This window comes from Saimiri boliviensis, chromosome 3, assembly GCF_048565385.1.
Source record: "Saimiri boliviensis isolate mSaiBol1 chromosome 3, mSaiBol1.pri, whole genome shotgun sequence".
Lineage (NCBI taxonomy): Eukaryota > Metazoa > Chordata > Mammalia > Primates > Cebidae > Saimiri > Saimiri boliviensis.
The window spans coordinates 178310917-178323615 of NC_133451.1; the positions used below are offsets into that span (position 1 = coordinate 178310917).

Below are 12699 nucleotides of genomic sequence, written 5' to 3' on the forward strand. Positions count from 1 at the left end.
CTAACACAGTTGGTAAAAAAGAACTCTTAAGCTAAAATCAACAAGATGAAATTCAATGTGGGTAAATGTAATGCTTGTATCAATATCTGCGAAGGAGGCTGGGTGCAGTGGCTCACACCTGTAATCCCAGCACTTTGGGAGACTGAGGCAGGTGGATCATCTGACGTCAGGAGTTCGGGACCAGCCTGGTCAACATGGCAAAACCCCATCTCTACTAAAAATACAAAAATTATCTGGGTTTGATGGCGGACACCTGTAATTCCAGCTACTTTGGAGGCTGAGGCAGGAGAATCACTTGAACCCAGGAAGCAGAGGTTGCAGTGAGCCAAGACTGTACCACTGCACTCCAGCCTGGATGACAGAGAGACTCCGTTTAAAAAAAAATTGCAAAGGATTTTTAGAAATTGCCAATTGTATTTAATATTATATATAAAGAAGGATATTTAAAATGTACTGTTTAAGGAATAACAATGAAATGAACCCTGTGTATCTATCCTCGAGTCTACAAAATGAAACATTTCCAGTACTTTAGAAATACCTCATATGCTCTCCCCAATTTAATTTTCATTCTCTTTTGAGATAATAACCCCTTCGATTTTCTTTATGTGTTTGCCATACATGTATGTATCCTTAAAACATGCACTCTTTAGTTTAAAGAAATTGAGTAGTGAGCACAAATCTTGGTTGCCTAAAGAAAAGGTAACCTTGTCACTGTTAGGAAAAAGATCGCAAGAATCATCTTGGGCCATCAACTAGATTCAATGTCCTTGAACGTTTCCCAGGGCCCCATGGAGCACTCAGTGGGTAAGGTCTTGAGTGAGTCCTAAGAAATATAAGGCTTACTCGGTGGCACAATCTGGTGGTGCCTTGTGTGGGCATCCAGCAGGAATGCAGGTGTTGATGGAGATGGCATCTCCATATTTTCTTTTTTTTTTTTTAAGTTAAAAAAATTGTGGTTACATAGAAGGTGTATGTATTTATTGGACACATGACATGTTTTGATATGTGCATGCAGGGTGAAATAATCACATCATGGAGAATGGAGAATCTGTCCCCTCAAATATTTGTCCTTTGAGTTATTCAATCCAATTATACTCCAATTAAACAATCCAATTACATGCTTTCAGTTATTTTAAAATGTACAATTAACTTCTTGTTGACTACAGCCACCTTGTTGTGCTAGCAAACACTAGGTCTTCTTCAGCCTTTCTATTTTTTTATACCCATTAACCATCTGCACTTCCCCCAAAGTCCCTCAATACCCTTCCCAGCCTCTGGTAACTGCCCTTTTACTGTCTGGATTTTTAGATCACACAAATAAGTGAGAACATGTGATGTTTGTCTTTCTGTGTCTGGCTCACTTCACATAATACTCTCCAGTTCCATCCATGTTGTTGCAAATGACAGAAGCACATTCCTTCTCATGGCTGAATAGTACTCCATTGAGGATATGTCCCATATTTTCTTTAGCCAGGCATCTGCTGATGAACACTGAGGTTGCTTCCAAATTTTAACTATTGTGAATAGTGCTGGAATAAACATGGGAGTGCAGATATCTATTTGATATGCTGACTTCCTTTCTTCTGGGTATATACCCAGCAAGGAGACTGCTAATATTTTCTGCTTTTTACCCATTTATACCTAGTGTTCCATTATTGGAACGCTCAGCATTTGGGAGTTATTTCTATCCTACTGATCAAGGTCATCGCCAAGGTCTGATCGCAAAAATTCAAAAAAAAAAAAAATTGCAACCTCAGACCTCAGGCATAGATGGGCTAATAAAACTCAATGTGGCCAACTTCAAGATGTCAGGACTGAGTCAAAGCAGAACACTTCTGTAGGAGTAGAGCAAGTGTCCTCAGCTGACCCACATGAAAATCCATAGAGGGAAGAGCAGGACAGGCCAAGTAGAGATGAGATTTTTGAGTTAGGCTTATCGCCCTGCCGTTCTGTTATCCAAGCAAAAGAGATGGGCTGGACCAGAGGCAATGCACCTCCTGATGATGAAAGCCTCACTGCATTTGTCTCTTGAGACGCGCAGCTCCAAGCTGAACTTGTCCTTCATCCCGATGCACAGCGGTCACCCTCCTGGGGGTGCCCTTTGCCTCTTGCGTGGATGTGACCTCCTGCTTCCTGTACTCCACCTCCACACCTTACCCTTTCTGGGTTAATTCTCCTGCTGTGGTGGAGCACACTGTCTACAAAGGCTTCTAGAGGAAAATTTGGGGGACCTTACAATTCTGAAAATACCTTTGCTAGATTTCCACCTGAAGTTTTGCCCCGGGACAGAATTTCAAGTTGCAGGTAATTTTACTTCACAATTTTGAAGTTTTTGCATCATTGTCTCTTTGTGTCTAGGGTGACTGCTGAGAAAACCAACGCTATTTGCATCTTGCTAGTTTGTATAAAACCTGATGTTTTCTCCCTGGACACTTGGAAAATGATCTCCTCATCCTGGAAATTATGCAGTTCACGATGGTGTGCCTGACTCTGGGTTTATTCCATATGTTGCGCAATCGGTGCCTTTTTTCCATCTGAAAACTAATAATTTTCAGTTTGGGGAACTTAAAAAAATTATTTCATTGATAATTCCCTCTCTCTCTTCTTTCTTCTCTCCTCCCCAAATCCCAGGTATTTGTTACGCATCTCTAATTTTGCTGCCTTTTCTCTCTTACATTCCTTCTTTGTCATCTTGCTGTGCTTTGTGGGACATTTGGTCCTTTCATTTCTGCTGTGAACCTTTTCATTTCAAAGAACTCTTTGTTTTTCAAGTGTCTGCCCCTCTCTTTTTTTTTTTCCTAGCTTTCCATTTTTATTTCCTGGGTGGAATGATTTCCTTATATCCTTTAGGAGAGATTTTGTTTGTTTTACATTTTCTTCTCTTTGCAAATCCATTTTCTCTAAGTTGTCTTTGGGGAAGGTTGCTTGTTTTCCTCTATATCATTCATGCCAGACGCTTTTCCCAGATGCCTTTTCTCTCTGCTTGTCTGACATGGCTGGGAGTCGATCAAGCTCTGAGGACAAGAGAGGAACTCACCACTTTGGCCTTCCCTATAGCACAGTCCAAGTGGCATCTTTATAAGAGAAACTCCCAAATCGTTGTCTTTGAATTTATTTTTTCTCTTGGGATGTTCAAATTGGCTGGAGAAGAATCCTTCAGTCTCTGCTGAGAGAGGTAAAGCTCACAGGCTGGAAAGTGAGTCCTGGAAGAGGACTGGTAGTAGGCACACTTAGCATTTAGAATTCCAAAAGTCAATTTTCTTTTTAGTGTGTACTCAAATGTGTCTTGCGCCTTCCCCTCTCCCTCTCGAGAAAGCTTGTCCCACATGCGGCCCAGGACAGCTCTGAATGTGGCCCAACACAAAGTCATAAACTTTCTTAAAACATAAGGTTTTTTTTTAAGACGGAGTTTTGCTCTTGTTACCCAGGCTGGAGTACAGTGTCGCGATCTCGGCTCACCGCAACCTCCGCCTCCTGGGTTCAAGCAATTCTCCTGCCTCAGCCTCCCGAGTAGCTGGGATTACAGGCACACGCCACCATGCCCGGCTAATTTTTGTATTTTTAGTAGAGACAGGGTTTCACCATGTTGACCAGGATGGTCTCGATCTCTTGACCTCGTGATCCACCCGCCTCAGCCTCCCAAAGCGCTGGGATTATAGGCGTGAGCCACTGTGCCCTGCCGAGATTTTTTTTAAGCTCATCTGCTATCATTAGTGTTAGTGTATTTTATATGTGACACAAGCCAATTCTTCTTCTTCCAGTGTGGCCCAGGGAAGCCAAAAGATTGGACGCTCATGCTCTAGAGAGTAAAGCAAACTTTCTTGGTTCATGGAACTCTTAAGTATCTCAATACTTTTTAAATGGTGCTCCTAAGCCAAAGACGTAACTAATAGTTATGTTTATTATGTAGTTATTTCCAAATAACTTAGTAAGTATTTCTGCCTAAACAACATCGTGTTTAAAAATACAGGTAAATGGAAATAAAAAATATTCTTATTTTATTCTTAAATAGCCACTATTTCTTACTAATGGCTGTGTGTACCTTCTGGGCACTAACCCACCTCTCTTTGGATCAGACTGGATGAACCAGCTTCATTTCATGTTTCACATGGATTTTCATGAGGTAGTTACTTTTTATCACACACTCATCAAAAACTCAGTTTCACGAAGAGATTATGGCATAGAAAAGAATGGAGCTGATCTAATGTTGAAATTCTGAACCAGTTCAAGCCCATCACTGTGTCATATCTGTCAAATGTCAAGTTTGAATGTGTTTGCATAAACATTTTCAAATATATCACAGCCTCCCTGTCAGCGTGGTGTGGAACCCCAGGGCATCCAGGCTTTGGAAACTATAAGTTTCATATGGTCTACTTTATTCAACCCACCATCCGAACCTAGAGCATGCATTTTTTACTGCATACCATCTCCTGGGATCTCAAGAAACATCCCTATCATTGCCCTCTCACAAAAGCACCTTAGAACATTTAACTACGTGTAACTTACATTATATTCTGAATCACAGAATCAAAGCCTAGACTCTACTGTACAAGATCTTGGATGGGTCACATTGGTTAGCAGGAATTCAAACTGAAAGCAGGAGGGCAATATACTTTTATATGTATAATTCCACAACCAGTAAGACGCGTTTTTGTGTTTTTAATTTTGCATGCTATTAGACAGTGAGGTAGAGGTAACTCAATACAGTTTGTGGCTGTTTCCGGACAGCTGAGTAAGAGACTGAGTATTAACAGCTGTTAAATGAATCTTCTGTGCCCTCCACCCCCAGACTAGTCTTTGAAGGATTCTATCAGCACAAAGTCAGAATGTCAAAGAAGAAGGCCAGAGAAGGTACTATGACAAACGGATGTTGGTCTTAAGTAAGCTGACTAGCTATTAATTCACAAAACAGTCTGCAAAGATTTGTGATGCAAGCTGGCTGCTGTCTAGACAGAGAGGGGAGTGTGAAACACATCAGACAGATACGACGCAGTGGTGACAAGAAAAACCTGTTTCAGTTGCACAGATGCATCTGGAGACAGCCGGCTATCGCCTTCTTTATCTAAATATCTAAGTCCTAATGGGGGAATTTCAATTTTATTTCAGGAGCTTTAAAACATCTTGCCCATGAATAAGGAAGACAGTGAAGAGAAGAGAAAAAAAAAGAAATAAAAAGAATGAGGGAGTGAGATGGAGAAAGGAAGAGAGGGAGGGAATGAAGGAGGTGAGGGGAGAGAAAGAAGCAGAGAGGGAGGCAGTGAGCAAGAGTCACTGTGTCAGAGGACAGGAAGAAGGTAGGAAGAGAGAGTAATAAAACCAGAAGGTTTAAATGTTTTCCTGAATTTCAAAGGCTATTTAGGTTTTAGCATTTGGAAAATATCGCTGACCTAGTCCTATAAAATTTATCTCTTGCCTCAGATGTATTGTAGTCATGTCTGTTTTTCTTCCTTCCGCTTAACAATGGCTAAAAAAAAAAAAATCCAGTTATTAGGGAAGCCAGTTCCTACATACTTCTATATAGTTGGCTAGTTCAGAGGTCCATTAGATGTAACACTGCATCAGGTCATTTAAGGAAGTTAAATGGTCATATTTATTTTTTGTTTTTTTCCTCTGATATAGCAACTTCAAAGTTAATGTAAGGAAAAGCCTTGGGAACTAGTAAAAGTATCATAACTGGTTTTGGCAGGCAAACCAAAACATTGTTTAAGCACAAATATGCTGACACATTTGCTTGTTCTGAAGTTCTGACTCATAACAACTCATTTAATTAGTTACTTGAGTAGTCATTTATGTGTTTAAGGGTTTTTTGTTGTTGTTTAAAAACTCTGATCATGGATTTTATTTAATGCTGCATGCTAACTGCTGATTTCCTGAAGCAGAACATTTTAACGCTATAAAAGAGAAAGGAGAAATTCTTGTAGCATCATGGTAAATACAACTGTGGAGAAATCATCATAGGTCAGGAAAACTCATTGCTATTAGTTTTTAATAGCTCCTGATTATATTATGTTTCTTCTGTATATTGACAACATTGCTTGAAATATTTCTCTGCCAGGAAAGATTTTTCAGAAAACGCTGTTATTGTAGTTGGAATGAAGGAGCCTGTTTTCTTAAATGTTTTCAGATCTAACTATGTAAATAAGAAAATTTAGTGAACACACACAGGAAAAATGTTTCTGCATTGCTAGGACAGGGGTTTAAAAGGAAGGCCATCCAGATCTTGCTCTTTTCTACATGATCTTGCGACAAGAAAGCAAATGGCATTTCAGGATGTTGTAGAGGTCAGGTGATTCCATGAAGATGTTTAGGACTAATTTTATTAAATGATTCATGATCAAAATTATATTGTACAAGCAAAACAGCAAGCGGTAACTGAAACAGAAGGAGTGCATGCAGGGCTTGGGCAGATGATTCCTTCCTCCCTCCTCATCCAAATGTATTCCTCCTTAGCCAGCATATTCTGAGTGTTTTCCATTTTCAAATACACACATACTGAAAACTAAGCTGTGCAGTTTCTAAGCAGTGTTTTGAATTTGCAGATGACGGTTAGTTTGTGATTTTCCAACCTACACTGTGAGAGACAGTGGATAAATCATTATCACCCGTGTGTGTGATGACAATGTAAAACACTGCAATGAAAAGAGAGTTGCAGAAGTCACTCAGAAGCCAAAATGCAGTGTCAAAAGTTGCCTTAACTCATGCCAGTAGTAACATTTTTATAATTTTTGGCTCAAAATTTTAGTCTTATTTATACAGAAAGCATGAAAAGACATAAATTCCTTTATAGGTCTGTTTCACATAAGCTATTTCTTGTAGATAACAGATATTTGGTTCCTACTTTCGTATCTGCCTGCCCATTTATTATCCATCTATCTATCTACCTACCTACTTTCCTACCTACCTATCTAAAGTTATTTAAAATAGCAAATGCAAAAGATGTCTTTTAACTATAGATAGAAAGATAGAGAGGCAGACAGACAGATATAAAAGTAGGAACCAAATATCTTTTATCTACAAGATAAAAGATAGATAGATCCTGCAGGAAATCCTCCCTACGAGATTTCCATATTAGCTCATACAGCAGATTTAATATCAGAAATTCCATGCATCAGGGAACTAGCATTATGCAATTTTATTCAAAGACATTTCACAGACAAAATATGCAATTGTGTATTTCCACAATCTGGAAAGTGTCTACAGTATGTGATGTGGTGACTGACACATTAAGTGGGGTGTCTTGCTCTAGCTGTAATTCACGATGAGAGGGCAGCAGATCAATTCCAACTGTTCCCTAAGGATGGTACTCAGCCTCCCTTAAACTTTGGATCCTAATAGGGTTGCACTCTGCTTTTAAAGATCCAGTTCACAGACGTGAGAGGTTCAGGGACTGACTACAGTAATCTGACCTGCAGTGGCCTACAGAGAACTTTCCAGTTCCCCCAAGAAGGGTCACGGCAAGGTCACGGCTCCTAAAACACATGTGGCAAGAGCTGCTTGACACTGAAGCAGAGGCACAAACAGGAGAAACAGGAAAATGACTTGTTTTTTTACCCTTCAACTGCAACTCTGCTGATGGGAAAAATACGAAAGAAAACAGTCTTGCAGAGGACATACGATGAAATACCTAGACAAAAATCTGTTTCCTTTACAAACACCGGTTCAGCCTACAGGGAGCCATAAATATACAATCAGTCTGAGGCAGGGAACAGCTGGGCCCAGGCTCCTAGGTCACACAGTACTGTGATCCAGTCAAACGACCTGATAATTAAGAGTGATCGGGGCAAGATGACTTTCTTCATGCTTGTAGAATAGTAAAATTTTATGGCTCAGGGCACATAAAGGAGAAATGTGAGGGAGGGTCCATTTTGCTTACCTCTTTGAGCTGCTCTCATCTGAGACACATTTCTAAGCTGGGGTTGTTAGTGGGTTCTGATCAGTACAAACACGCGGTAGATTGTCCTCCTCTACTGGAATTTGAGGAGGATGTTTTTCCATCGTCAGCTTAGTTTGCTTTCTGAGCCTGTAAGACTGTACTTTAAAAAGCCTGAAGTCACTGAGCTTGACCTTCTTGTCTGAATGGAACTTAATGTTTTACTAATAAAGACGTTGATGTAAAATGCAGTGTACAGACTCCATGATAAAGAAGAGATTGTCTTTTAGGGGGTCTCACATTTCCAGGGAACTACAAAAACATTGTTCAGCTTACGGCTTTAAGATAGAAATAAAGAACTATTGAGACCCAAAAGATACATTATCCACTCCCCACATTCCCCCACCCCCCCAAAAAACCTAAAAATATTCTTACCAGGTTCAGCTGTAGATCTAGGTTCTGTTTGACACATGAAAAAAATAAATGAGAAGAAAGTATTAGAATTGGGCTCCATTAAGAAAAAAACCTACTTGTTCCTTTACATTACCTTGTCTAGGACATGTCTGAAGAAATGTTACAGTCAAACTTCACCATACAAAAGATACAGTTAAAGTGATAGTAGATCAATTTATAGTTCTATAAATATAGAAACTCAAATTCCTGTATCATCTTACACTAGGAAGTTTTTCCAATGGCAGTTCACAAATGGGCTCTAGAAGCCTTGTGAACCTCCTAAAATTATTCATGCATATTTGAGTATAAATTTATATATGCATTTTTTGAGAAGATTGAATATATAACTTTCATTAGAGTTTCAAGGGGGTCACAGTTTCCATACTGAATCTCAACATACTGTAGATGATCTGATCTCACCACTCTTTGAAAATCGAGATCAATTCATCTCAGTGATTTAGCCCTTCTTGGTTTTCTTGAAGCTGGAAAGAATACAATGGTCAGATTTGGTGATGTGAGCACTTCTCCTTACTTTTCTGTAGAATTCGGAAATCTGGGGAGTCTTGGATTTCACTCCCTTGCCGAAACCACTGGACCTGCAAAGGGAGTGCCCCTCGGACCCGGCACTCCAGAACCACCACCTGGCCTTCTGCCACAGCTGTGTTTTGCAGTTCCTGAAATCCAAGGAAAACGTATCCCATGAGACTTTGGTGCATTTTTAAGCAATTTACCACACAGAATAAAAACTCCAAAGCTTAAGCAAAACAGATACAAAAACAAAATGCAAAGCTTGCATCATGAGAATTTAATTAGAATGAACTCAGGTAAGGATAAACACCTTTGAACCCACTGATTATCAGCTTTTCACTCTCTCCAAGTCATAAAGTGAGTCAAGTTTACCATAAGTCCTGTAGAACTTTCTGGCCTGTCTGCAAATTTGCATTGACCATTCTGCGTTTATGAAATTTGACAGTAAACACTGTTAACTTTATCTACATTTAAGAGGAATTGGGTGGAATGAGAATTTCTTAAAACAATCACACCCTAAATAAATGTAGATTCTTATGAAAACCAGACAATTAGAGACAAAAGACATGCATTTGTTGTCACATCCCCCAGCCTTTTCATGTAACCCCTCCGCCCGACTAGATTCCTGTGTCGAGTTTATTAAGAAAAGGGGTTTTGATATTTTCTCGTTTTGAGATTCTGAGTAATGAAACATGCTGCACTTCTTCCTTATTGAAAAGGTGCATTTTTTCAATTTCCTCCTTCCCTGCTCCTGCCGTTCTTGTCCCTGACCACACTCCAACTCCAGACCAATAAATCTTTACAATCCAACAGATTAGAAATTAATTGGGCTATATAGATACAAAGAGGTAAAGCTTTTATACTTGTTTTTAAATATCAGGACATTAATATTTCCCTCACATATCTTCTCTCTACCATCCTTCTCCAGAATTAACTGGCAATGGGGCCTTTTAAACTTTTTTACTATTTAAACTTCTGACTATGGAATACGGGATGTAGGCCAGGTGCGGTGGCTTACTCCTGTAATCCCAGCTCTTTGGGAGGCTGAGGCGGTGGACTGCCTGAGCTCAGGAGTTCAAGATCAGCCTGACCAACAAGGGGAAACCCCCCTCTACTAAAAATAAAAAAATTAGCTAGGCGTTGTTGCACAAGCCTGTAATCCCAGCTACTCAGGAGGCTGAGGCAGGAGAATTGCTTGAACCCGGGAGGCGGAGGTTGCAGTGAGCCGAGATTGCGCCACTGCACTCCAGCCTGGGTGACAAAGCAAGACCCTGTCTCAAAAAAAAAAAAAAAAAAAAAAAGAATATTGGATCTAATGTAGAGTATAGGACTCTTAAAATAACTCAAACATAATAAAGTAATTTACCCACATATAGACCAAAAACAAACAAATTCACGTTAGGAGCTGTGGGGTTTTTTGCTTTGTTGTTTGTGTGCATGTGTGTTTAAATTAAAAAACAAATCTGTAGCCAATGGCCTACAATAAGTGTGCTAAAACCCCAAGGAAATTCTAAGGCCTATGATGTTGGCAGAAGAACTATAAAAGTCTAACGTGAAGTCTGAGAAGACATTTGATAAAAATTTTGGTAGTTAACTAGATCGTCTTTATAGTAAAAAGGTTTAGATGATCAAGTATTTCTGATTGGATTCTTCTTTCTTATTTTTAAATGAAGAAAATCTCTGGCTTTAAATCAAATTTTTCTTCCTTTGTGACTGGGTTCATAGAACAGCTAATTTATTAGATCAAACAGGGTAAATGTCACTTATGAGGGCCAGCTTCTAAGGATTAACCTATTAAATGTCCCTAGGCTTGTCCAGGAAGCCATTCAGACTACAAATGGCATCAAAATATTTTTTATACTTCAGCTCTGAGGCACCAAAAGGATTTCAATTTATTCCTAAGATTATGCTTTCCTCTTTTCAGTGTAAAAAAGTCAGAGATGTAGGAAATGGGTATCTACCAAGCAACTTAAGCAGTCAAAGCTCCATGGTTATTCCAGGATTACCATTTGGAGCTAGCATTTTTATCTTGGCAAAAGCCATGGCTAAACATAGTAAGCCATTAGGAGAACCTTCGGGCCCACAGCAAGGAGCCCCAGAGGAGATGAAAAGCCAACCTTTGCGGGAGCTGCACCTTGCAACATGAAGAAGATCATCTACTTCATGTGGGATCTGGGGGCCCTGGAGGTTTCAGGGTCCATATAAAGGCCCCCCTTGCCACACATCAAGTCCACCTGACACTGTGATTCCTTGGAGGGGTCTATTTGGGAAGACACGTCACATGTACATTTATACTACCCAGAGTCCTATGGTCCATAACCCACCAATCTGTCAGGTGACCTGCAGGCAGGAGCACTGGCTCTGCCTCTCATCAGCTGTGAGACCCAGGAATCTTTTCCAGAGCAGCATGAGGAAACAACAGAGGCAATGCTTGGATTGTCAAAGCCAGCCCACCTGCCACTCCCTGTCACCTTCAGGCCTAAGAGAAGGCCCAACGAAGCTGCGATCAGTGACAGAGTCAAGGCTAGCTTGAGTTCCAGAGGAGATCAGCAGGATTATTTTCTAAACCTACCCCTCCAAAACAAGAGCCCAGGCCTAAGAAGGACCCTGCAAATCAGAGACAGAAGCTGCCTACAGTGAGAAAGTGTGGAAAAGCAGATGCAGCAAGGAAGGGGACAGCCCTACAGAAGAGAGATGTTTCCTGGTCCAGGCACAGAAAGTAGAGGGCTGGACAAGTGGCTCTGAGCTTCCAGGGAATTGACAGTCTGAGAGTTCTTAAAAATCAACCTATATAAAAAATACAGTTTTGTTTTACTTCTCTTTAAAGCTGTACTGTTAACACAAAGAATACTTCATGGTTTTCTTCCAGGGAAGGGGGAAAGACCGCTAATAGAATGTCTATGTTGCAGGAGCAGGATTGCCACGGAGGAAACAGGATTTTGTATTTAGTATTTGGGAGTTCCTCTTGGTGCCCAGGAGGAATTCCGTAACATCTACACATGCCAGACCCATGCGGGAAAGCCCAGTCAGGAAAGAAAGCAAAGATTCACATCCTCTGTTCCTTCCCTTGGGCCACCAGCCTGGACTTTGTTTAAACCACGATGTGTGTTGGGCCCTGGCACCCCCAAATCTTGGTTACCAATGTCTTGGTTACCAATACATTGGGCAGCACACCCTTTCTGGTGATGACCTTGAGAAGCTGCTTGCGCAAAACTCTTAAACTACATTCTAAATGTGGACTGTCCACCCACTGTAAACATTTTTTGTTCTAAAAATCAAAGGAAGACTTCACTGGCTAGCCTGTTGACTTAGTTTTTGGTAGGGTTTCACACAACTTCTTTCTTTTTTTTTTTTTTTTTCTTGAAATGGAGACTCATTCTGTCACCCAGGCTGGATTGCAGTGGTGCAATCTTGGCTCACTGCAACCTCCACCTCCCAAGTTCAAGGGATTCTCCTGCCTCAGCCTCTGGAGTAGCAGGGACTAAAGGCACGTGCCACCATGCCTACCTAATTTTTGTATTTTTAGTAGAGACGGGGTTTCACTGTGTTAGCCAGGATGGTCTCAATCTCCTAACCCTGTGATCCACCTGCCTTGACCTCCCCAAGTGTGGGGATCACAGGCTTGAGCCACGCCACCACACAACTTCTTTCTTAGCAGTCTACCTAGGAGGGTAGTTTCCAAGCTGTTACCACCTGTTATCATCTGTTGCCTGCACCCGACTGAGAATACTATTAACGGCTTACGACAAGATCTTTTATACAGCTTGGATTCAGCTGGCTGAAGGGAAAAAAAATCATCCCCTATATGGAGATTACACAAATGTTTTTCTTTACTGCCTCACAAAAGT

General features: G+C 40.6%; 1 protein-coding gene across 7 annotated transcripts in view; it reads right to left on the bottom strand.

Annotated features, from left to right (window-relative positions):
* The window catches only part of PALLD (palladin, cytoskeletal associated protein), a 449105-nt gene that overhangs the window by 227515 nt on the left and 208891 nt on the right, over positions 1–12699 (bottom strand). For all 7 annotated transcript variants that reach the window (XM_039479028.2, XM_039479030.2, XM_039479026.2 and 4 more), the window contains 2 exons: positions 8856–8997; positions 8306–8329 (listed from right to left, as the gene is read on the bottom strand). In XM_039479028.2, coding sequence (XP_039334962.2) covers positions 8306–8329; positions 8856–8997 — 166 coding nt within the window. The remainder of the gene's footprint in view (positions 1–8305; positions 8330–8855; positions 8998–12699) is intronic.